General features: G+C 41.5%; 1 protein-coding gene across 1 annotated transcript; it reads right to left on the reverse strand.

The window, feature by feature from the left end:
- Positions 1-314: 314 nt before the first annotated feature.
- On the reverse strand, positions 315-15,755 carry LOC135473123 (acrosin-like). The gene is made up of 4 exons (XM_064752956.1): positions 15,622-15,755; positions 5,194-5,778; positions 4,823-4,936; positions 315-2,592 (listed from the first exon to the last, which is right to left on the reverse strand). The coding sequence occupies exons 1-4, from the start codon at positions 15,727-15,729 to the stop codon at positions 1,912-1,914; spliced, it is 1,488 nt and encodes a 495-aa protein (XP_064609026.1). The 5' UTR covers positions 15,730-15,755; the 3' UTR covers positions 315-1,911.
- Between the last annotated feature and the right edge of the window lie 11,554 nt (positions 15,756-27,309).

Raw genomic sequence — 27,309 nt, forward strand, 5'->3', positions numbered from 1 at the left:
TCATAACTTTTGTTATCTGTTCATTTAATTTAAAAACAGGCACCATTATGCAACAGATTTCACCACAAGTTCTCCTGCAACGGACACGAGTACATATACAGTGTCAATAATCGTTCCTTTCGAATATAACTCGTTAAATCAGCTTGTTGAGACAACTGTGAGAAATTCTTATTCAGATCTTTATCATAAAGAATACATAAAGACCCATGTGTCCTCCATTAGTACCGGAAATTACACGTTCTGACATCGACTGGTCCCTGCCAGATAACAATATTGATGAGGATCAAATATGGTACAAAACGGAGGCTGCTCTTTCCAAAGGATGGGGAACATTTCACGTCTAAACAAGTCGGTTCTGTGTTGTATGCGAACATACACCAACCTCTGCAGTTACGAGCCAGTGCTTGTACACTACACCTTTAATTTACAGAGTACACCTATGCAGAAACTGTGACTTATTACAGAAAAGAACAAAATAAAACACGCACTCCGCTTGGGCCTACTTGTTTTAGGCGGGTTACGTTAACATGTATTAACTAAAGCGATTTTCAAATGATTTGGCCTTCTAATCTCAACCGTAACCAGAGAGTTACATCTGTCCATGACGCTGTGTTCCATTTGCTTTGTGTACTTCTGTGAAATTCGGCCATTCTTAAGGTTATCTGCACAAAACATGGATCATTGTAAAACGAGTATTCCTGAAATATATTGCCCGTAACAACCAGCGAAGTAAGATGGTGTCATCTGCACACTTTGGTCCATATCATGGCGTCTACAATGGTAACAGAAGGGATCTTGGAGTAACTCACAAACGAACAACTCTTGCATGCTGTCAGCAAACCACGAATTGTGCCACTCACCATACTGTATGGAACTAATACATGTAGTTGTCACGATTTTTTCTGTTAGACTAAAAGATGTGTTAAAGTTCAAAGCAATGTAACTATTTGTGAGTCCAGGGGACATCACGGTAAACATTTTCGATATCCACATTAACACAGAAAACGTACATTGACGTGAATACACCAGGGAATCATTCAGTGACCAACGACTAAATTAACGGGAAAATAGCTGACGTTTAGTTTTCATGTACTATAAAGCTGTCATCAGGATGGTTTTATTTGTTGAACAGAATGACTTCTGGCGTGTTAACCATGGTATTCCCATGTTGTAAATGACAAGGGACCAAGTGTTTCTTTACAGATGAAGTAAATATGGCGATGGAAAATGAAAATGTTAAGTTTAATGTTAATTAAATGTTAAGTTCGTTTTACAACTGTTTTTTTATATGGCTTCTACAGATTAGAAAATGGGTAAGAAAATGTAATACATGTTTTTTAAAACATATCACATTTTGAACTTATGCTACAATGAACAAATATAACTACACATTCCAGACAAAAATTACGATTGCAAAAGTAGTGTCATGTCAGATGTTACTTTAACGAGAAATGGAGGTAGATGTACAGCAGCAGACATTCGGAGACAAAAATATACACCCCTGAATATAAAGATGTAAACGCTACTTGACTACGAACTCATTTCGTAATTTTTACAAATCGAAGAGGTAGATACGCAAAAATTGACAAAAAATACTGTAATACATAAATAATGTGTAACATTAATTGAACTACGGAAACAAAGTAGGGCTGAGACAAGAGAGTGTGGCGGATGTTAATTACAAGGGGGCGATAACTCATATGGCGTCCTTCAACACTTGCCTGTACGACACTTCAGATGGCAATAGTTATCTCAAAATAAAAAGAGCTTGTTAATTTGAAATATCAGAAGTACCAGATGTAACAATATGGTAACATTTTCTTTAAGTTGAAAAGATATTCCTCTCTACACGTCATTATAAAATGAACCGCCGGATAAAGCTCATTGCGTAGTTCTACAGTCACAAACCCATTACTCCTTGCCAAGAGTCTTATAAATCCAAGGGAGATAAGCTGTCACATTGGTATAGATTCCGAACTTGCCTTTTTCTCCGCAACCCTCTCCGTAACTGGTGACACCATGTACATACCAGCGGGTCGTACCATTTAGCTGTCGTGGACACATCAAAGGGCCGCCACTATCACCTGCACAAGAGTCTACCCCTCCCTGTTTGTAGCCAGCACATATTTGACTATTGGAAATATCATACTCAAAGGACTTTTGGCACCTGTCTCTCTCCACAATCGGCAACTCTGCTTCCCGCAATACGTCCACACCGTATATGTTGGCGTTTTTCACTTTGCCCCATCCCACAGTGTGGCAGATCGTGCCTGGTTTGACGCCGGGGTCATTGGCGCCCGGTAAACAGGCGTACCCGATAGCGTCATTTTGGTTCACCGGCCGTCGAAGTTTTAACAAAGCTATGTCATTTGATATTGTATCATAATCAAAGCGAGGATGAGGAATATCTTTTGCCAGTTTGAGATCAAGTTTAGTTGGTTCATAGGCGTTGATGTCATGAACGCCAACGCGTACAATCACTCTACGCCGACGCTGTTTTTTACGTATGCAGTGGGCGGCAGTGAGTACCCAGCTTGGCGCCACCAACGTCCCCCCACAATATTGCTCCTTAAATCGGGTCATAATGGCCACCTGCCGAGAGACAAGGAAAAGCACATGAAACATATTATACTGAGGTTCGTGATAACATAACTGTGTGGGCCTGATGATGATGTCATTCTTACCACAAGAGACAAACGGTTTTACATTTATATCTGTACATTCGGAGTAAATCGTGACATTATCATTATAGAAGAAAGCGGACCAACCTGGCTATATGTCGATTGGCGTTCTGGCGCGCCTAGTCTAAAGATTCCCCAGTCACCTCAGACCTGATCTGTGTTTTATTGCAAGTGTGATATGTCAATAAAACTTGTCTGGTGTCATCAAGAAATCCGTTTTCGACAGAGGCCGGCTAGTAAACCAACTCTGGGATCAATACGTGTACATGCTCTGTGTTATAATTTGTACTTGTGTAAGGGGAACCAGAAGACCCGGGTCTCTCTCGTTCCATGATTAGCCTTTTGAAATTGCACAGCCAGGCTCTAAGCTAATTTCTGAGATCGACATTTAACCAAGAAGGCAGTTATTATCGAAGCTTTCAACAAGACATGTGATTACTAATCCAGTTACTGCAAAGCTTTCTTAAGGCGCTAAAGTCATGTAGACGGTCGATAAGGGAGTCTATCTTTATAGGAGCAACCACTGGCGGTTCTCTGTTGACAATCGTTTGCTCTCGGTTGCCGCCATGGCCCACACATTCTCACTTCATATCAACCTTTATAATTAAATATCAAAGTCCTCCAGTAGTTTTGAAACGCGCCTATCGTAACGAACTTGTGCCAGATCTTGCTTTCCTCTGATATTCTAAATAATATGTGACAATTTGGGGGGACTGCCTAGATAGCGGAGTACGCTCTGACGTGGAGATGCGTGGGAGAGAAGGCTTCCATCCAGAGTGCCAATTTTAGGGAACATGAATAGACTCTGCGGCATATAGGACAAATCCGAAGAATTTTAGCTCAGTCTCGGTCAACTGCCAATGAGCAGCTAAGGTTTCAAAATAAGTGTCTGAATCTCGGCCACGGCTTCTTTTTGGTCCGCTTTGATCGATCGACTTGAGAGGATAATTATAAGCAACTTTGGCACTTAAATTTGTCAAATAAAACTGTGTTAAGTATACTAGTATCTTGCATTCTGGAATGCAATTCAACCATTTTAATTGCAAGCAATGTAACAGTCTCAAATTCTCTTTTTCCCTTTTGCAAAGCTTTAGAAGTTAATGTCCACCCCGCGCCTTATCGAGATAACCAACTGTTTATCGTGGGAGCCCTGATGTAATTTTGTCATCTGTATGTGTTCCACGAAGTGACTTAGCTTGTCACACCACCCACGTGTAGAAAAACACACTTGCAATTCCACGGGATTATTCTTGTCTTGAACTTACTTACAAGGAAGATTACATATACGTGGGTTTTATTAAAGGCAAACATAAAACATCATTTTGTTAGACCTAACAGAAAACTCGTTGACTAACATTTCGACATCCAACTCAAGTGCAGAAAGTATCAAGCTTTTGTCAATCACCCAAGGAAAGCACTAACGTATATACATGTATCATCTCCGACATCAAAACTATCATCTTCGAACTGCACAACAAACTATCAACTCAAACATACATTGCAGTCATCCATCATTTTTAACCGACGAAAGCTTGTCCGATTTATGGACTCCTCATTCAATTCCTACGGGTTAGTCAAGTCTCATATATACACACTGAATAAGTCATAACTGGAATACTGCTGTGTAAAGATTATTATCGGCAATTTAGTATACATTTGAACACATGTATAGCTTCGCAAGAGGCCATGCAAAACCTATTGTCTGAACCACCAATAAAGCTTCTACATTATGCAAAGATATATCCTTCTTTGCTGATCAATTTATTGCTCTTAGGTGATCATTAATAACATTTCTCTGACACTGTGGCGTCGTCCGCGGATGGATAAAGTTGAATTCCACCGAAAGTTTTCACCTATTTATTTCTTTTCTGTCAACTCCTGACATCTGTGTAAAACTATGTAGACATATAAATTGGTGTAAACTTTTTCCATATGCCACGCGCGATCGTCATGACAGACAAGCGTTATCTGCTTTCCCCTCATCAACTTTCAGTAAAATTACTTTCATGGACAAATTAAGCAGCCCCTGGACAACTGGTCGATCTTGTCAGCTGACAATCCCGTATGGATATATTATTACATAGCTTGACTAGGGATCAGTGGTCGCGACCCTTGGGCTGTTTGTTTGAGCCTTCTCTTACCTGCCATGGCCAGCTGCCCTCCCGGGCCACACGTCCCCCAACAACCCGATAGGAGCCCCTTTTCTCTTCCGGTCGTATTCCACAAATGTCATGGATTTCCTCCGTGGTCACCGGCTCTACTAATGGCTTCTCGCTGGCGGCTACACCTGGAATACAAATCCAACGACCATAAACTACAGTACTTTGGACAGTGGAAGAGGACGCCAGACGATGGGTAAATGATACTTCGTCTGGCAAACCGTAATGGCTGAAGGCAAGGGAAGTTCACAAACTGTTTTGTCTCGGAGTGTCGTCTGCGCAGTCGAAGGAGAAGACGGTCACAGAATGTCAAATTATCTTAGCCGTCTGAACGGAATCTTGTCTGATTGTACAGATACTATTTGTACAGACTCACCTGGTGTAGGAGAAGCAGTCGTTAGGGATTTACGGGGCTCTGGCGTTGTTCTTTCTTCAGCCTGAATCGTGAAGCGTTTCCTGCAAGGGGTGCTGGGCACGTGACATCGTTTCTCTTCTTGTATATAACTACTGCCACAAATGCGCGGCATTTCACACTGTCTTGTGCGCCTGCGTTTACAGGAGCGCGTGCATGGCCCCCAATTGGACCAAGATCCGTACAGCATGTCGTACAGTAACTGGTCAATGAGTCTGTTGGTTCGCTTTTTAAAACCAATTACTTTGTAAGATACTTTGCTGCATTTTCTTCGTCGTTTACCTTTGCAGCGTTTTCTTTCCTTCAATACAACGTTTTTGCCACAGAGGTTACCTTTGACACAGTGTCGTTTTCTGGACATTTCACAGCGTTTAGAGCACTTGGACCAAGCAGACCAGGGGCCGTAATGCTCACATAATACGTCACTGTCCAGTCCGCCATCCTCCGACTTTCCCGGCCTTCCCTTTGATTTTTTCTTACCGGTAGCCCTTTCGCTGTGCGTTCGATTTCTGTTCTCCTCGAATTTCTGCTCAAACATAAAGAAACAGATTCAGAGGTACAGGTCTACAATTTTATAGGATGAATAATCGTAAGTGCCGGTAAATGTTTAAGACAAATAGGCATTACGAAGTTTGTATTCGTGCCATTTACTACACAATCATCCCTTACAACTGGTCAGAAATGACGTCATATAATGGTCCTGTGCTTTAAGGTCATAAAATAGTCCCATATTTGCTGGTCAGAGATGATATCACACAACAGTAATGTGTTATCAGGTCAAAGATGGTGTCATATATTCTGGTTAGAGAATATAATGATCTTACATACAATATAGGTTATGAAAGTTTCTCCATCAAATCCCTTGTTGTGGTTTCCAAGCTGGAAAATGAGAGATATTCTCTTCAGTTGACGACATTATATTGAACCGGTCTTAGTACTTTCGATTACATTATGAACATTCACTGCGGTACCGCTACATGACACATCTCTTATGAAAACAAGACTGTGTGTTCGAATTCAACACTGGCTTCCTAGCGGAACGCTTAATTCTCTACTCCACTTTGTGAGATGCATTTCCGGGGATTTGACACGACAGTTCGACAATCAAGCCTGGCATATGTCATTTAGTGAATCATTTAATTAATACGAGGTGAAACACCAAACAAATATATATCATATATCTATCCTCTGGAACGAACACAAGAAAAACAACTACTCCATCTTGATGATGGCAATAAGCACATCATGAAAGGTATACATAGTACAGTACCGTATAGTTATAAAATGATGGATGTATAATACAGCAAACTAAAACACCGGGAACTAACATGCTTGAACAACACAACTTCTTCTGCTTGAAAAGCAGTTTCTTGGCACTGGTGGAAATTACGGTTGAGACATGTAGATGCCGTAACTTTTTAGTTATATAGCTATGCCGTGTGCGCCTCTCCTGCCCCAGGATGACCACCCAAGTGCACAGGGTTCAGTCAGTGCTTGACAGGCTGGGCAGTATACATGGGGTATCTCCAGGCCAGGGAGCTATCAAGGTCCGCAGTCATACCCCCGGGCATACTCCTCTCTTCCTTCTGACAGCTCGAAACACTTGCGTGCCCGAAACCTATAGTATAAAGCCATGTACAACTGTAGTGCGTGGAGGTAGCCGCTCTCATTTAATGGATTACTACAGCTCATGTCATTTAACGGACCATTATCATGAGCATAGTGTCATGTGTCATAAATCTCCTTTAAACTTAGTTTTATGGCCACGAGAAGATCCGGCGCTCCTCGTGCCGCGGATTTGGACTGGCTGTTGGTGGGCTGGAGCAGTCATTGCTGGCCCACACAAGCCACTTTCCTTTAATCACCAATCTCCGTAAATCACTCCCAACCACATATAATTTGGAAGACCCAGTTTTAGATGACCACGAAATGTCCAAGATCATTTACAAATACTGGTATATGCACCCCGGATAGTAGAGATTCTATAGCTCTGCATTTGCAGACACTGATGAAGATGTCTTCTAAATACGTTTCACATCTCTCCGTGATAGATAACTCGGCTGCCGGGAAAACCATGGTGAATTTTCTTTATTGGTATACCCGGTCGCCTATAGCGACCGTGTGTAGCAACAGTGCAAAATAACCTCAAATTGACGATAGATGGGATTGAACTCATGGATGACATCAACTTTACGAGGCACGGATAAACAAACATGGCCGTATATGTATGCTAAATTGGTAAAGGATGACTGTAAAAGGGCAAGTGTACAAGTTAAATTCGTATCTGTAAAGACAGAGATTTCTCACTGTGTTATTGTGTGGCAAGTAACAGATGCGACTTCAATCTGTTACTTCTCAAATCACCTCATAGCCGCGAGTGTTTAAGTAGAGTGTTGCTGGCGTATTAACATTCCGAGCGGGTGTGTCTATCTAAGAACTAAACACAGCCTCTATGAGTATGGATATCACTCACCTTATCATCCCTATTTACACTATACGCCCCTAAACCAATTCCTTGATAATCACAGGCGTGTTTTTCTGGCTGTGAACACCACCCTGCTTCTTACAGGACGGCGATTCCCCTCGACAGCGTTCGTCCCGTTTATATAGCTGCATCAACATGATGTTTACTGTGCATGATGTAATTATGAAAGCTGTATTGGTCAGACGATGCAATATAGAAGGGAAAGCAACCACAGTAACACTCTTGGTAAAGACAATGACAGCTACATCGTTATCGTCAGCTGTGTTAAAAATACAATTATAACAGCTCAAATTGTACAGGTATTTTATGTATTGTGACGTAAGTAATTACACGTTACGCCATACAGCTCCATCGGTTATTATGCAATTGTGAGAGTTCTACATAACTGTCTTGGTGTAAACATAAATACTTACAAGGTCTATTGGTAACACGTGTCTGACAGATATTTTGGTAGCAATTAAGTCCGATAACTGTTGATAACACGAATCTGATAAATATACATTGGTCTCATAAGTCTGATAGTTGCTGATAACGCTAGTCTGATAAATGCACTGGTAAAATAAATCTGATTACTGTCGGTAACGCAAATCTGATAACTGTTGGTGACACAAATCTGATAAATGTTGGTAACACAGGTCTGATAACTGTGGGCAGCACCCGTCTAATAACTGTTGGTAACACAAGGCTGATAACTGTTGATAACACAAGACTGATAACTGTTGGTAACATAAGTCTGATAACTGTTGGTAACACAAAACTGATAACTGTTGGTAACACAAGACTGATAGCTGTTGGTAACACATGACTGATAAGTGTTGGTAACACATGACTGATAATTGTTGGTAACACAGATCTGGTAACTGTTGGTAGCACAGGTGTTATAACTGTTGGTAAAATAAGACTGGTAGCTCTGCTCTTAACACAAGACTGATAACTGCTGATAACACAAGTCTGATAACTGTTGGTAACACAAGTCTGACAACTGTTGGTAACACAGGTGTTATAACTGTTGGTAAAATAAGTCTGGAAGCTCTGCTTTTAACGCAAGTCTCGTAACCATGCTCTGAATACAAGTGTGAGAGATACGTTGGTAACGTAAGTCTTATAGCTTTGTTATTACACGCGTCTGATAGCTGTTCGTCATACAAGTTTGACAGTTAAACACAGGATTGATAACCGTTGGCAAGACAAGTCTGGTATAGATCTGTTTTAGCACAGGCTTGATAAATACAATTTTAACACAAGTGTGATAACTGTTGGCAAAACACATCTAAAACCTCTGCCTGTAACACACGTCTGAAAGATGTGATGGTAACTCGACTGGATACTAGAGCTAATTTCACACAAGTACATTCGTATTGTACAATGAATCTTAAATCAAGGAATTTGAAAAGTTTCAACACCGTTCACATTTTGACTAGAAAGCATAGAAAGCATGCGTAAAATGGCCAATAGCGTCACTTCACATATAACAATGCTCATATAACTCATATATATATGCCTGCACTTGCAGTTGAATCGATGGTGCAGTCTGCTAAAGGCTTTGTCTGGTGTTTATACCTTCAGTCGACAGCTCATTAGTTAGGGGCCGTCTTATCTTGGGCTCTGGCGACCTCACACAGTTACGTGCCGCGCGGGAACTCCAGTCCTGGAGCGCGAAGCAGGTTTCAATGAGTCCGCACAGAGGGATCTTAACCTCAGAACTTGCAAGGTTCTACCAATTTCCGTCCAACAAAAAACTGCAGTTGTGTCAATAACTACACAAAGTCAAGTAGGTAATGAGACGAAAAACGAATCCATTTAGTCGAGGTTTTATTTGTTTACCGAGATAGTATAACACGCTCTGGTGAGTTTGGCGCTGTGTTTGGGTTAGGCCGCGTACTGTGAGATGCGATGACAGAAAGCTGGGATATTGCCATACTATCTACAACATACAACGACACCAGGTAAAGGATGCTAGTGCGTAGCGGGGCCGCTTTCATGTAGGCCTACAAACACTTGTAAACACAAACATCATTTCTCTTCATGATATATGCATCCTTAAACTTCTCGCTGAAATTCATCAACATTTTGCTATACATCGTGGATTAACGTTATCGTAGTTGTCTATGGCTAACTACACAGGTCTGTCCACTATCACCTCTACAGGGGAAACTCCTTCGAAATTATGCAAGCATCGCGAACACGCACATGTTTGGGGCACGAATGGATCCAAAGACACGTTATGGGTGCGACGTTATAACATCTATTTGTCTGTTTCATTTTCGATGACTGGCCAATTAGTTATTATGTTACTACATTATGCATACTCCAGCGCGAGTTATCATGTTAAATGGGATATATATATATATATATATATATATATATATATATATATATATATATATATATATATATATATATAACCACCGTGTTACCATGTTCTGTATTATATACAAAGCGAGCTACCATGTTGTTTAAATATGTTATGTATTATATACCAAGTGAGCTATCATGTTGTTTAAATGTGATATGTATTATATACCAAGTGAGCTATCATGTTGTTTAAATGTGCTATGTATTATATACCAAGTGAACGATCATGTTGTTTAAATGTGCTATGTATTATATACCAAGTGAGCTATCATGTTGTTTAAATGTGCTATGTATTATATACCAAGTGAGCGATCATGTTGTTTTAAATGTGCTATGTATTATATACCAAGCGAGCGATCATGTTGTTTAAATGTGCTATGTATTATATACCAAGCGAGCTACCATGTTGTTTAAATGTGCTATGTATTATATACCAAGTGAGCGATCATGTTGTTTAAATGTGTTGTGTATTATACACCAAGCGACTATCATGTTGTTTAAATTGGATCTTTATTATATACCCAACGAGAGTTATTTTTATTTTTTACAGCCAGTCCAGTTTGACAAAGATGTTGTACTTGTACGATAATCGTGTTTTACAGCCAGTCCAGTTTGACAAAGATGTTGTACATGTACGATAATCGTGTTTTACAGCCAGTCCAGTTTGACAAAGGTGTTGTACATGTACGATAATCGTGTTTTACAGCCAGTCCAGTTTGACAAAGGTGTTGTACATGTACGATAATCGTGTTTTACAGCCAGTCCAGTTTGACAAAGGTGTTGTACATGTACGATAATCGTGTTTTACAGCCAGTCCAGTTTGACAAAGGTGTTGTACATGTACGATAATCGTGTTTTACAGCCAGTCCAGTTTGACAAAGATGTTGTACATGTACGATAATCGTGTTTTACAGCCAGTCCAGTTTGACAAAGATGTTGTACATGTACGATAATCGTGTTTTACAGCCAGTCCAGTTTGACAAAGATGTTGTACATGTACGATAATCGTGTTTTACAGCCAGTCCAGTTTGACAAAGATGTTGTACATGTACGATAATCGTGTTTTACAGCCAGTCCAGTTTGACAAAGATGTTGTACATGTACGATAATCGTGTTTTACAGCCAGGCCAGTTTGACAAAGATGTTGTACATGTACGATAATCGCACATATAGGACAATGATAAGGTAAAAGTGACGTACAGAATATCGTACGAGAAATGTACGATAAAAAATGTCCAACGCCGCTTTGTGAAACTCCTGGGCCCAGACCTATTGTTTCTCACCAAAAATTGTCTTCATTTCCTACTGTTATCTGTGAAATCGGCGATGAAGACTAACAATGTGGCCACTTTCATCAAGGGCACTAAATTTGCCGTACCTGTGACTGATCAAAGGGCTACTAGTTGGAAAGCATGAGTCACATCAGAGTGGCGCTTCCCTGGCCACATCGCGTGTCAGGGGCCGCCAGTGCGTGCGGTGGCGGACAGAAAGCCTTCCATACGAGACAGGCTTGCTCGCCGGAGGTGGTATAGGTCTGCTGTAGTCACCGGGAAGGCGGTCTCACACCGAATGAACCGGGTTTAGAGTCATAGGCACCCCCAATCTCTCGCACGTTTGACTGCAGCCCACAGAGGGCTCGGAATCTGCTCGACTTCGTCACTCCGCTAACGACTCCGAGTTGTCACCTGTCAGCAGTATGCAGCTCAACTTAACACTGATGAATCTCAGAAATAATTCCAACTCGCCCACGTTCACACGAGAGCTGTTTGAACCAGTCGTCCGCGTCACATGGCCGGAACTTCGCTTCATCCAGAAAACCGGGCAGAAATCGGAGTCTGTCCCATAAATTAAGCTAACACACGATTTTCTTAAAGCACTTACGTGCTCAGCAAGCCATTTTGTTATTTAGTCAATTATTAGCACATGTATTACATTTTGCATATTGATATCTGTATGAGTTTTAACATGGCGTAAAAAACAGAAGTGAAAATTTTAATGTATCGAAAACTCATCAAGTCATCAAGAAGTGTGAATGATATAACTTGTTTTAATGTAATTTTGTTATCTTGCTCTAGTCTAAACAGGAAAATGTCACTAATTTCTAAATTGCGTAATTTCGTGAATATGTACCCCCTATCTGTATAAGAGTTCATGTATGTTGATGATGTATTCAGATATTTGGTCGTACATATTAAAACAAACTTATTCATTCATCCAAAATGAGTAGGTGATGTACAATTCCCACAGAAGGAAGACATTCACGACAACATTTAATAGGGAAAATAGCGATTCCCATATACTTCGTATAAACGTGTGGTTGAATGAGGAGCGAGGATCGAATGCGCTGACATCGGAGAGCACTCGATGAAAACGTGCTAATGTCTGATGATAACAGGGGTAGGAGGTGGACTGTAACCGCAAAAAATTTAACAGCATATGTAATAACCACTTAAATATGTGAAACACGAGACACAACTCATTCAAAAAGCGTGGGATGGTCCCGACAGCTTCGACATCTTAATGCGTGATGAGATAGGTGCCTGTAATAAGGCCGGCTATCAGTTCAGGGCCTGTTGTTACAAATCGGCTACTGTCACCTGGCAGGTGCCATTGGGGTTTGGGGAGGGAGGGGGAAGCACGGAAGCATAGTGGTCTCCCGTGTGTCACACGAGCTTCCAGATACACACATTCCATTTAGCTGCATCACTGTGATTGAAACAGACACAGGTGTTACAATGCAGGTGACAGACATCGATAATCAGGATCACTTTAGTGAGCATGGCTTTAGTGAGTTGCATATGTAATTTTCATGATTATTTTGCTTAATTAAGGATGACTGAACAGTTGTGTCATGTTTTACCCATGTGGCCCATATTTACACATATAAGTGTCAACTTCGGGCTGTGAGTGTGTGCTGTGTGGAAAGATAACGGAGGCAGGTGTTACAGTCGAGTTTAAATAAGTGTCTGGGAAGGATAACGGAAAGAGATGTTATAGGTGATGTAAGTGAGTGTCTGGGAAAGATAACGCCGAGAGATGTTACAGTTAGATGTAAATGAGTGTCTGGGAAGGATAACGGAAAGAGGTGCTACAGGTGATGTAAGTGAGCGTCTGGAAAGGATAACGCAGAGAGATGTTACAGGTAGATGTAAGTAAGTGTCTGGGAAGGATAACGGAAAGGGTTGTTACTGGCGGTGTAAATGCGCGTTTGTGAAGGATAACGGGAAGATATGCTACAGGCGGGAGTGTGTCAGTGTCTGGGAAATATAACGGAAAGGATAGTACACGTAGGTGCAAGGCTATTTATCTGTTTATTTGATTAGTGTTTTATGCCGTATTCAGGAATTATACGACAGCGTTCAGCATCATGCTGGGAGGAAACGGAGAAGAGCCTAGAGAAAACGTACGTCCATCCGCAGGTTGCTTGCAGACATACGAACATGGCGAAAGCCAGCACTTGAACTCACAGCGATCGCATTAGTGAGAGGCTTGTGGGTCATTTTGCCGCCCTGGCATGCTGACGGCTAGGCCATGGAGTGTCTGGCAAGGATGGGATGGGTAACGAGCAAGGGATGTTACAGGCGGATGTAACTGAGTGTCTGGGACGGATAACGGGGAGGGATTTTAGAGGCGGGTGTGTGAGCGTCTGGAACAGATAACGGGGAGGGACTTTAGGGGCGGGTGTGTGTAAGTGTCTAGGACGGATAACGGATAAGGATTTTACGAGCGGGTGTATGAGAGTGTCTGGAACGGATAACGGGAGGGATTTTACAGGCGGGTGTGTGTAAGTGTCTAGGACGGATAACGGGTAAGGATTTTACAGGCGGGTGTGTGTGAGAGTCTGTGACGGATATAGGGGAGGGACTTTAGAGGCGGGTGTGTGAGTGTCTAGGACGGATAACGGGTAAGGATTTTACAGGCGGGTGCGTGTGAGAGTCTGACGGATGTAGGGGAGGGACTTTAGAGGCGGGTGTGTGTGAGTGATGATAATAGAGGATTAAGTCCATGCGCTGATGATATATGTGACGATACTTCTTCGTCTTACAGCTCTGTTCCATGTATTTTGTCGCGCACAGACACTAAGTAGGTGGTCTCAAGCCGGGGTACTGGCCAGGCCATAGTTAGCTCACTAGCTACCGATTGACTGGTTGTGAGGTGGAGTCACCTACGATCATTGTGCTTCTGAGGGTCGCCCTGAATTGCCCTGGGGTCGCAGGCTACTCACTTTACATACAGGACCCTTACACCGTTATATAAATGGATTATTCTTTGACCAGTTGACAAACAGCCTTGCGGTTTTGTCACAAGCTACAGTCTTGGGGGCGAAAAGGAGTTCATGTCAAAGGTGATCCGGGTCTTCTAGCGTAACCTGGCCAGACCTTTTGATAAATATGCCTAGAGGTTCACGCTTTGACAATTTAAGGTTACCCCATTGTTTGGTTTGTGATAAAAGCAATCTAGACGGTGAATAAATGCAGCTAGCGAGCTGTGTAGCTGAAGGATCTGTAGGAGCGACCATGTGCTTGGATACGTTCTACACTTTACTACCATCTCACGTACATCACCCAGCAGTTGTTTCGAGAACTACCTCGCTATCTCTACAATGTTACCTCGAAACAATAAAATGATCCAGGTGCACGGTGGACTCTCTCGGTTTCTGCTGGGTTTTTTTTTTTTTCTTTCTTTTTTTTTTTTCTGTACGGATCAACTTTACTTAATTTTTTCCTAGAATCACCTTTCCTAAAGCTGCACGGCTTTTCCTCCCTCCTGAATCTAACGATAAGAGACTATTTGAGTACATATGTGTGACAAAGTTGCTAACAATCCCTGGGCGGCTAGGGTTGTGTTGACTGGGTGGGAGGCGCAGGGTGCATCAGGAAGAGCCGGCTAGGCCCGCTGGTGGCCCAGCACTGACCTCAAGGGAAAGCAGGCTTAATCACCACGGATCCTCTAAGGTGTCTTCAGCAATTTCGGCAATAAAGACCCTCGGAAATGTACATATACATACTGCCTTTTCACATAATAGATTGCACCAGTCCTCGGTGATGATGATAAAAGGTGATGAATCATAAAATGTGATAGCCCATTGCTTCACGACAACGGCTATTACTTCTTCCTTTCTATACCGTTTCAAAATTTAGGCTCCCTCCCACAAAGCTGCATATGACGTATTACAGGACAAACCAACCATCCGGGTACATACACTGTCAGTTTTCTCCTTATAGAAAAGTATATTGAGTTTCACCGATGATGTGGATATGCCACTCCAGACATATATACATATATACATCAACAAGCTGCCTCCGATCGACCCACTCAATATTCAAACAACGCCTGTTAGCGCGAGAATACTCACATGTTAAATAAATTAAAAAGTTTCTGTTTTAAGTTTTAGGTGAAAATACTTTACAAAGTAAAAATAAAACAAAACGTCGGTCATAAACAGTCAAATTTACCATTAATATATAGACACCCCTTTTTGAAAAAGGGGTATCCGTTTTGAAATTTTGAATGTAAATATGGCTTTACCTGCTGCGGTTGAGCGTCCGTATTGGTCTTTGACTTGGCACAGGTAACAGTGGTTAGCGTCCACAGTAAGAGAAATGTCCAGCACATTATCCATACACAACTCTGCATTATTCTGAATGACCACTGCTTATCAAGTGGCTTTATCCAGGAAACAGGAGACGTTCAGCAAACGACACAGACGAGAAGACTGTCAGTGGCATCCCTTTGTAACGACCTCGCCGGCATTTCCTTAGCTTAACCCCTCTCTCCACTCACTCCCGAGTTACTGAATGAACGACCAACATACTCAGCTTTTTTCTTCACGGCGAGTCTATTGTGGAAAATGGGTGTGAGCGGTAGAAAAACAGTTTTCCCGTTACGACAAGGGATTGAGCTGTATGGGGTACGGAATAATCCTCCAAGCACTGGAGAGAGAGAGAGAGAGAGAGAGAGAGAGGTGAGCGATAGTAAAGTTCAAGTGGGTGACACTTTTGTGATGTGAGTAATGATAAGGCAGCCTTAAGCGTACAGCCAGCAGTTTGCTGCCCTCGCCGTCATAATAAACACGGGATGCTCACAAGTTGGTATTGAGCGTGTGTCGAGACAGATAGTACAGCCCCCTCCGTCCGGGTGGGTGCGCCCGAGGCAGTCTCCCTCTCTCTGCCGTACGTGTCTTAGTACAGTGTAGTGTAGCTACACAGCAGTGACAACTGGCATGTCAGTGGCGCGCGTACGTATTGGATACTGTACCCTTCTCAGCATATTGAACCCAATGATCAGCGTTCTACTCAACAATTATTTCTTTAGGGCCCCAGGCCTTTCTAAACCTTACTTGTACACCTAGTACTGCACTAGATAGCCGCTTTTTCTCAGTGCCCATCTTTTGCTTTAGTTTTATTCACTGCCCGGGAACTCATATTCACTCTTCATTTCATCCTCCTGCCTAAAAATTTGCGTTGAATAAATAAACTAAAAGCACTTACTAGTTAGGTATCTTGAAGAATACAAGAAGAATCTGGATAAGGTAGTTTCTAACTATGAAAGGTGACGTTTTGCGTTTGACGATAATCACGGCTGAGATTACCCTATTGATCAGTTGATCATCTACTCTCGCTATTGTACACTGACACCCTGGCACTCCCACCCTATTCTCTCCATTACACACAACTGGTTTTGATACCGTTCTGAGGTTTAACTGAGCTAACCTCCTGTCCTTACAGCACTTGAGCTACCACACCAGACCTCTGACTGTAGATCACAATTACCCCCAGGGTACACCTGTGGACTGACACATTCTACAGCTTGACATGACCACTTACGTTGAGTGTAAATCACGTTAATTGGGCTTTTTGTTGGTGCTCTATAGATTCTAATATTTCAATTACTTATTTACATTCTGATCACTTTATAATACTTTTAATTTACCATACAGTGTGTACGAATCTAAGTTTTGGGTACACATGTCACGACCCTGCATGTATTCTACTGGTTCCTTTCCACATATTCTTCTTGTCCTAAATATTCCAATTACTGTAGTATTTTGCTTTACATTTTGGCTAAGCTATATACTTACTGCCAGCTGCACTTTACACTGGGGTCATTTCTTCTATTTTGGCTTATTTTGGTGTTACTTTGCATATTATGGCTGATTTCTGTATTCTGAATGATATTTTCTACGGATGAATTTATATGGACTCTTTCTGGTCTCCATATAGTATATCGACAATGTTTAAAATATTACTTGATCTTCTTTGACTTATTTTCAAAAGTATTCTCCTCTCCCCAGATATGCACTATTGTACATTGAATCCAGTGGCTAGAATGCCCTGCATTCGTTATATATGGCCATGACATCAAGTTATATTCCGAGACTAATGTTCGTAATGATGACAACTATTTACCAAATTATGGGTTACACGCCAACAAGTCACCTCTGACGCCAACAATTGTATTAGTCTTGTTTATAGTCGGATAGAACTTCTTCCTTGCCTTGTGCCTGGTGCGTCTGATACCATTTCTTGGCAGAGTCACTTGCCTAATTTCAGAGTCACTGAGCTATTAACAAAGTCACTTGTCTATTTACAGTCACTGAGCTAATATTAACAGAGTCACATGTCTACTTACAGAGTCGCTCGAACAGAGTCAATCGACTATTTATATTCAATGGGATATTAACAAAGACAGAAGGTATATAAACATAAATGGCCCCAAAGGGTCTCACGGTTACCCATTTTTGATTTGATTTAGTTATTTGGCTGGTAATTTACGCCACGACGGCGGCAAGCATTTTGCCGCGAGTGAACCAGGCAGAATATACCGAGGACCATACACAGGTTGCTGCCTTAGACAAAGCAAGAATGAGCTGGGCTGGAAACTCACAACAATCACACTGATGAGGGTTTCTTCATTCATTTATTTATTTATTTGATTTGATTATTTATTTACTGTTTTATTCCGTACTCAAGAACGGGTCGGAGAGGAAGCCAGCTTGAGTTGAACTCACAGCGACCACATTGGTGAGAGGCTCCTGGGTAATTGTGCCGTGCTGGCGTGTTAACTCCCTCGGCCACGAAGGCCCCGAGAGCTTCTTGAGCCATTGTACTGCGCTAGCACGCTATAACCACTTCCCGATTTCGATTTATCTATTTATTTGATTTTCACTTTCACGATGGAGGCCAGCATTATGGTAGGAAAGACCAGGCAGGCTGCTGGCAGACCTTCCCACGTGTTTATAGTCAATTAGCTTATTACAGCCAGCAGACTTACTGTCACATGGCTTGAGAATATACTATCTGGTTATGCTAAGGTAACATTGAGATGGTGTTGTTAGTCCAAAGTGTTTACATACGCACATCGCTACATTAACATGTTTATCACAAACCCATTCTAATGGCGTCATACGTCATAAGTCTCGGTGGTATTACGTATGATGTCATCCCTTTACAGAAGGGATTCTAATCATGTGAGGGGATTCTTTGACATCATTTGCTTATACTGGAGTAGATTGGATGACGCCATTGGTGTAAAGAAGATAATTTATTGACTCCCCATACTGACAAGACGTCATACTGACATGACTGCGTCAGTGGGAGTTTCTCCGTTGATGTCAGCTTTCCACAAACAGCCTGGAGGGTGGGTATGATGTTCTCAGGTGTCGGAGACAGACTAACAACTGTACCTTCATCAGTGAGCACAACGCTCTTACCACTGAAGCCCGTAGTGCTTACATCACTGCTAATTAACTTCTATTTAAATCTTAATTATCATATTTTCTTCTTGCCCTTGGATACTCTGGGTAAACTTCGCTTCGCAGCAAAGCTATGTTTAGACGATAGACAACGCGGAGTTTTTTGCATCTTTTTCCCTCACGAATTTCACTTCGCTGATATGAATTTACCCTCTTATTTGTGAACAACTGCGTCATAAGAAGAACACAGCTAGCGATTGGTATATTGTAGAACAATACAATCACATACTTCAAGGTACAAAATTTACTAGTCTCCTGTTTGTAAGCAATATAATTCTAAAAAGCAGATGAATTTCACACATTATTATAAATAAATTTGTTTTCGAACTGAACATCAGAGTATGATTTTCATTAGTTTGTAAGAGGCGCCGTTATACACAGTGCCTGCTGCAACTCGGGTCTGTGGTACCACAAGTTAGTGCGGCCGATTTATGGCCCTCAGCTGTTGAGGTTGAACATGTAGTGGGTGGCACGAGACTAAGCAATGTAACCCTTCTCTACAGGTTCCACGCCCCTGCATCTCACTATCTCTGCTCATGTCACTTTTGGTTTCTTTCAATAAGATCGCGAAAATTGTAGTCACTGAAACCGAATCTTTCATCCTTCCTAATGCGCATTGTAACAAGGAGTAGTTTTGAAATTGTTTATGTACTACGTGGCTAATTCCATTAGATCAGTTTAAGTACTCGTTGCACCCACTGACGCCCCATAGCGTCAAGGCCTTGGTCTTTCCTTTACAAAGCCCCTTTAAAGCAATTATCTTGCCTTGTTAAGATAAAGTCTAGGGAGACGTGGAATTAAATTTGACAGCTAAGCTAAAGACTAATAGCCGTGTTAATCTCGGGTATAAAATGATTAGTAAGGTGTTATTGAATAGATCTACCCCGAAGGGAAAAATCACAGATTAAAACCATTAACAGACGACACATTTTTATGTTCATGGGGGTATTCATGTGAAATAATCTACCGTGCAGCTTTTGTTTTAATGTGATGAAAGACCAGTTCTCCGACATATTCCCCCAACACGTTAAAACTGATAGTACAAAAGAAATAAATGATTACAGGGCTATCCTTAAAATTAACCTTATCTCATCTTACTTGTTCTCTTCCGAAGGTAACCAACGTACAAGAAAACTGACTAAATATCTACTAGCTCTGTAGGGCTGTGGTTACGTATACTATCACAGCCCTGTCTTGTTCCATAAGTTTTCCTTGAAAACCTCTGTACTCTTGCTGGCTTCAGTATACTACTGCTGGCACCAAATGTATCTGTCCATAACCACAGTCGTCTCAGCTATCAATTCCAGGTAGGTTTTCCCATGTGTCATCACTGATAAAATCACACAAGCATGAAGCTATAGTGGAAATTGGATAAACTCCAACTCCAGTGATCATGTTTGAATGAGGTGGATATATATTCAGGGCTCAAATCTTCCGGCTTGAAACTGTTATGAAATCGCTCGGATTGTTATTATTCTCTGCAAAAACTGTTTGTGAGAAATTCGCGACATTTCAGTATGTTTATGGTAGGTCCTAAAGTTGTGCCACGTAACTTTTGGCTGACTTGGCGTCCACGTAGGATTTTAATAAAAACTCTTTAAAATTACACTTGTCCTAGACGAATAAATCTACTGACATGAAAATAGTGTACATGTTTTCTTCAAGACCTTTTCCAAAATTGGTAGTTTTTCGATTTTTCATTTTTATGCAAAACTTGCACAAAAGTGGGTCGATTTTAATGACCGTTGAATTAACCAGAATAAAGCGCAGTCTAGTACAGTTTGGCGTCAGGATCACCAATCTGCAATTAGTCTTTCGCTGTGACGCGAAGCTTAGATGCAAATAGCAACAACAGTTTTCAGAACTGTTCGCAAGTCTCTGTCTACTTCACATGGGGATTCGTGAAAGATTGCATGAAACTTATTTAATTTACCTCGAGAACGGAATCAACCTTGCAACAGGGTATTGTCTCTGTCTTTTGTTTTTGGCTATATGAGCAGAGGATCACAGCCATGTTGTCTCCATGCTGGCAATCAGATCCATTGTGTGTGAGACGTCAAAGTTTGGGGCTCAAATCTAACATATTCCTTTTCTATTTTGCTGTACTCCGAACTTTTCTTTTATTAGTACGTACAAGTTCTAATCCACTCGTAGGTAATTTTCACATCAGTGGTGAATACCCGTATAAAATGGACCATGCTACAAAAGGCCAAAGTAAAATATGCAAGTAGAACTAAAACGATATTAACGGTGGGGAAGTGACATCATCAAAACCGGAAAGTTTCATATCTCCTTTAGAAATAATCCTAGATACGTGGGAGAAACAGAATTAGATTCCCCCAAGGCTCAGAAATGACATCATCGAAACCGAAGCAAAGATATACAAATGACCCTAGAGGTATAAAGGGAACAGGATTCAATACGACAATGCATAGGTGAGTGATGTATTTTTGCCACCATACTGCCATCAATAAAAAAACGTTTATATTTTTTCGAGAACAGTTAAATTGATTGAACTGATATTTAATATGTAGACACCCCACGCGCTGACAAACTAAATATGCAAAACTACGTTTATATCTTGAAAACTGTGGAAATTCACCGATTATCGAATCTGTCACGTGACCAAAAATGTTTGATTCTGAATATTATGAGTGTGCTAGATGACGGAGTTTGACATGCTGATCACAAATTGAGTGTTGGTCTTTCCTGTGCTTTACGGTTTGTCGCAAAGCGCGATCAACGTGCGAAAAATCCCACATTTGTAGGATACGTGACAGCAACTGTTTTAGTTTAAACTTGCTTCGTTCAAAAGGCCATGTGTCTTTTGTCTGTGTAAAATTTTAAACATAAAACATACAGAACTTCTAGTGTTTCAAAAATGTTTGAAGACTGATTTACTATGTTTGACATATTTGCAAGTACATATATTGTATACATATATTTACTGTGTAAAATATTCCCATACAAGGTCAGGAAGAATGTCCACTTTCTAATTAAGTTGTGCATCTCCCAATGCATAAAGACATCAATCAATTAACCGGAGGTGAAGTTGCATCGGATGGAAACATCAGCTTGAACCCTGGCATCGTTACTTTAACAGCTATGTTTTATTTATTTATTTATTTATTTATTTATTGCTTAACACGATAGTCATGAATTTTTCACTTATACGATGGCGGTTCATTTTTTGGGTTGAACAAACCCCATATCTTTAGCAAGTTACTGACGAAATTACACATTATTTTGGTTGACGACAAGTGATTTTAAAGAAACATTGACTACGAAAAGTTCCAGGCGATTGTCATTCATCGCTTATTGTCATCAAGTCACCACCACCTAGAATAAAGGAATCTACAATTTCGGCGTCTAGGATCGATTGAATTTATTTCTTTATTTGCGCTGCAGTGAAAAATATACGACGATGGTGAGTGTTATGGTGAAAGAAAACCGGACAGAGCTTGGCAGAAACCCCCGACAATCCACAGGCTGTTGACAAACCTTCCTACGTTCGTACGAGGAGGCAACACTGAGCTGGCTTTGAATTCACAGCGAATACAGTGGTGTGAGCCTCTTATCATTGTTCTGCGCTTGCAAGCTATTCACTAGGCCACGGACCGACCAGGTATAACCACTAGACCATGGCCCACTCCCTCATCAAGATGTCGACCAGTTATAACCACTAGACCACGGCCGGCTCACCCATCAAGATGTCGACCAATTATAACCACTAGACCATGGACCGCTCAGTCACCAAGATGTCGACCAGGTATAACCACTACACCATGGCCCGCTCACCCATCAAGATGTCGACCAATTAAAACCACTACACCATGGCCCGCTCACCCATCAAGATGTCGACCAGTTATAACCACTAGACCATGGACCGCTCACTCATCAAGATGTCGACCAGTTAAAACCACTAGACCATGGCCCGCTCACTCATCAAAATGTCGACCAGTTATAACCACTAAACCATGGACCGCTCAGTCATCAAGATGTCGACCAGGTATAACCACTACACCATGGCCCGCTCACCCATCAAGATGTCGACCAATTATAACCACTAGACCATGGCCCGCTCACTCATCAAGATGTCGACCAGTTAAAACCACTAGACAATGGACCGCTCACTCATCAAGATGTCGACCAGTTATAACCACTAGACCACGGCCGGCTCACCCATCAAGATGTCGACAAGTTATAACCACTAGACCATGGCCCGCTCACCCATCAAGATGTCGACCAATTATAACCACTAGACCATGGCCCGCTCACCCATCAAGATGTCGACCAGTTATAGCCACTAGACCACGGCCGGTCACCCATCAAGATGTCGACCAGTTATAACCACTAGACCATGGACCGCTCACTCATCAAGATGTCGACCAGTTATAACCACTAAACCATGGACCGCTCACTCATCAAGATGTCGACCAGTTATAACCACTAAACCATGGACCGCTCACTCACCAAGATGTCGACCAGTTATAACCACTAGACCATGGCCCCCTCACCCATCAAGATGTCGACCAACTATAACCATTAGACCATGGCCTACTCCCTCATCAAGATGTCGACCAGTTATAACCACTAGACCATGGCCAGCTCACCCATCAAGATGTCGTCCAGTTATAACCACTACACCATGGCCCGCTCACTCATCAAGATGTCGACCAGTTATAACCACTAGACCATGGACCGCTCAGTCACCAAGATGTCGACCAGGTATAACCACTAGACCATGGCCCGCAAGATGTCGATCAGTTATAACCACTGGACCATGGCCCGCTCACGCATCAAGATGTCGACCAGTTATAACCACTAGACCACGGCCGGCTCACCCATCAAGATGTGGACCAATTATAACCACTAGACCCTGGATCGCTCAGTCACCAAGATGTCGACCAGTTATAACCACTACACCATGGACCGCTCACTAATCAAGGTGTCGTCCTGATTTAACCACTAGACCATGGCCCGCTCACTCATCAAGATATCGACTAATTATAACCACTAGACCATGGCCTGCTCACCCATCAAGATGTCGACCAGGTATAACCACTAGACCATGGACCGCTCAGTCACCAAGATGTTGACAAGTTATAACCACTAGACCATGGCCCCCTCACTCACCAAGATGTCGACCAGATTTAACCACTAGACCATGGCCCGCTCACTCATCAAAATGTCGACCAATTATAACCACTAGACCGCTCAGTTGTCAAGATGTCGACCAATTATAACCACTAAACCATGGACCGCTCAGTCACCAAGATGTCGACCAATTATAACCACTAGACCATGGCCCGCTCACTCATCAAGATGTCGACTAGTTATAACCACTACACCATGGACTGCTCCCTCATCAGGATGTCGACCAATTATAACCACTGGACCATGGACCGCTCACCCATCAAGATGTCGACCAATTATAACCACTAGACCATGGCCCGCTCACTCATCAAGATGTCGACCAGTTATCGGAATGTAGACTGCATCTCGTGATGTTGATATATGTTCATCAAATGCCGATCTGTTGTCCGGATGTGGAATCTGAGTGTAATCTCAATGTACATTAAAATGTCGACCGTGGAGTTCCGTTCTGATTTTGATGTGTGTTCATCAAAATATCAAGCAGTTATCCATGGAGTTTCGCTGTGATCTCGATGTGTGTTCATCAAAATGTCGAGCTGTTTTCCGGATGTTGAATCAGTGTCACTGTGATGTCATTCGATGTAAGATCATTCATGTTTTGTTCTGCCGGCAGTTGAAATATCGAATCCATCCTGCTGTGATCTGGATCAAAATGCCCAACGTTTGTCCGAATGTGAAATCACATTTCGATGTAACACACATCAAAATTTGGCACTGTCGTCCGTTGTGATCTCGATGTTATCGCGTCAAAACATTGTTGTCCGAACTGCATCTCCTTGTGAACTTCAGCCAAATGTTGAGCTGTTATCCGAATGTGGATTTTCGTTGTGATCTTAATGAACGTTTATCAAAATGTCAAGCTGTTGTCCGAATGGTGATTTTCGTTGTGATCTTAATGTACGTTTATCAAAATGTCAAGCTGCTGTCCGAATGTGGATTTTCGTTGTGATCCTGATGTACGTTTATCAAAATGTCAAGCTGTTGTCCGAATGTGGATTTTCGTTGTGATCCTGATGTACGTTTACCTAAATGTCAAGCTGCTGTCCGAATGTGGATTTTCGTTGTGATCTTAATGTACGTTTATCAAAATGTCAAGCTGCTGTCCGAATGTGGATTTTCGTTGTGATCCTGATGTACGTTTATCAAAATGTCAAGCTGTTGTCCGAATGTGGATTTTCGTTGTGATCCTGATGTACGTTTATCTAAATGTCAAGCTGCTGTCCGAATGTTGATTTTCGTTGTGATCTTGATGTACGTTTATCAAAATGTCAAGCTGTTGTCCAAATGTTGATTTTCGTTGTGATCCTGATGTACGTTTATCAAAATGTCAAGGTGCTTTCCAAATGTGGAATGTTTCATCAATATCAAGATATTAAACCTTTGGTTTAAAAGTATGTTAACTTGCCCGGGATTTCGCGAGAGATTAAAATTACACGACTTTCACCTGTAAAAATGACTGGTTTGTGTGTGTGTAGTATGTAACTGCATGCATTTATTTATTTATTTGACATGGACATGTGATTGCGTCTCTCTGCAAAGTTTTTCCCTTATATGATGGCGGTCAGGCTTATGGACGGAGGTCCCACCACAGAGCTGCAGGGGAAACAGTCGGCAGAGTTTCTAATGTAAACCATCAGCGGAACGAAGATAAGCCAGTTTCGAACAAGCGCTTTCATTGGTTAGTGGTCACCTACCTGACTTCTGACTGAAACTATTAGCTCCTCGACCGTAAATATATTCTGGACGTATACATATAGCTAGTCCTGTGGATATAATAGGCGATATCAAATGTAAACCCTAACATTATCTATTTATCTACCACATCACTATAACCCATAAAAATGGCGACCACTAAATGCCCAATACATAGTGCTCCATCAATACATAGAGCTGATCTAATTTCCGTAACTTTCCTCATAAATAACATGGGCTTTTGGGGGGTATAGCCTATACACACAAAGGTATTTAGGACAAGGAAGTTTGTGAAAGTGAATAGACTCTGATATTACATGCATTTAAAAGAAAATAAGCTAAAGGACTCCGCCTATACGTATTACTCAAGAAAAACATTTGATAATCTCCATGTCATGGTCATGTCTCGGTTAATGTCTGACAATTGGCCGATCACATTGTCCGTATTTTCAAATCTTCAAATGGATAGATGAACTGGGCTGTTTCCTGTTTTGAATAGATTATCAACTTACAATACTGCTGTATCAAAACATTTTAGTTTATTTCATTTGTGCTGTGCGTTTGTGTGAGGTTGTAAACATCATCCATATTTTATGCACGCAAATTTCGTTGGAAAGCTCTGACTATTGTTTTCTCTTCCCTTGAATAAGCAGCCCACTCTGCTCTCAAATTAAACAAAGGACGCATTCCCTTATCAAAGTTAAAATCTTGAATCATGATTAGAATGTCATTATACAGACACAATTAAAGGAGTGTGAGCAGATGTCATAATAAGAATACATAAATATTCATGATGTCGCAGTGATGTATAGCACGAAAGAATAATCGACCCGTGCGCCCACCCGCATGGAGACACAAAAATTCTGACCTGAACAATCATTCAACTTACCTGTTTTAAATTCTCCAAAGTGTATGCCGACCTTTGATTTTGCCAATTAACATATTTGATTAGATGTTGTTTTTACACTACCCTGATGTGTTCAAAGACCACACATCTTTCAGTGTCAACTATTTCAGGAAGTGAAATTTTCAACAATAGGTTAGAAAACATCATTTTATGAGACCGGTTGAGAGAACAAACAGCAGTCAATCCTGAGATCGATGACGCCATCAGGGTACAAAAACAACAAATACAAAGTGGCCAATAAGCCTTAATATGATCAGTGTGGATATATATAAGTATATGAATATTCATACATACTGATGAACACTCGCTGGTATTGTTGCAAAGGCATTTGAATACCTGGATGAACACAACACAAGTGGTTAATCACCATTCAACACTTGTTAACTATATGTGCTAGAATGACAATTAAATAAATCTCATCGCTCTTTGCTATACTTTCGAGTTCACAGGAAAATACTCAAAATCCATAACCAAATAAGCAGCAAAAAAACGAGGATTGACTGAACGACATATATATGGATATGTTGTTTTGGTAACGTGGCTTTGAGATGATCTCGATAACAGATGGTGGAATTATCTAGGGCGTGCATTGGCGGATGGGGATCTGAGATGATTTGTCTATATGATAAAGTGTATTAGCAGACATGTCTCTGATGCTGGGGTGTGTAAACATGAGTTGGGGCTACCCCAGGCTACCCCACACATC

The sequence above is a fragment of the Liolophura sinensis genome, chromosome 1 (genome assembly GCF_032854445.1).
Source record: "Liolophura sinensis isolate JHLJ2023 chromosome 1, CUHK_Ljap_v2, whole genome shotgun sequence".
Classification (NCBI taxonomy): Eukaryota; Metazoa; Mollusca; class Polyplacophora; order Chitonida; family Chitonidae; genus Liolophura; species Liolophura sinensis.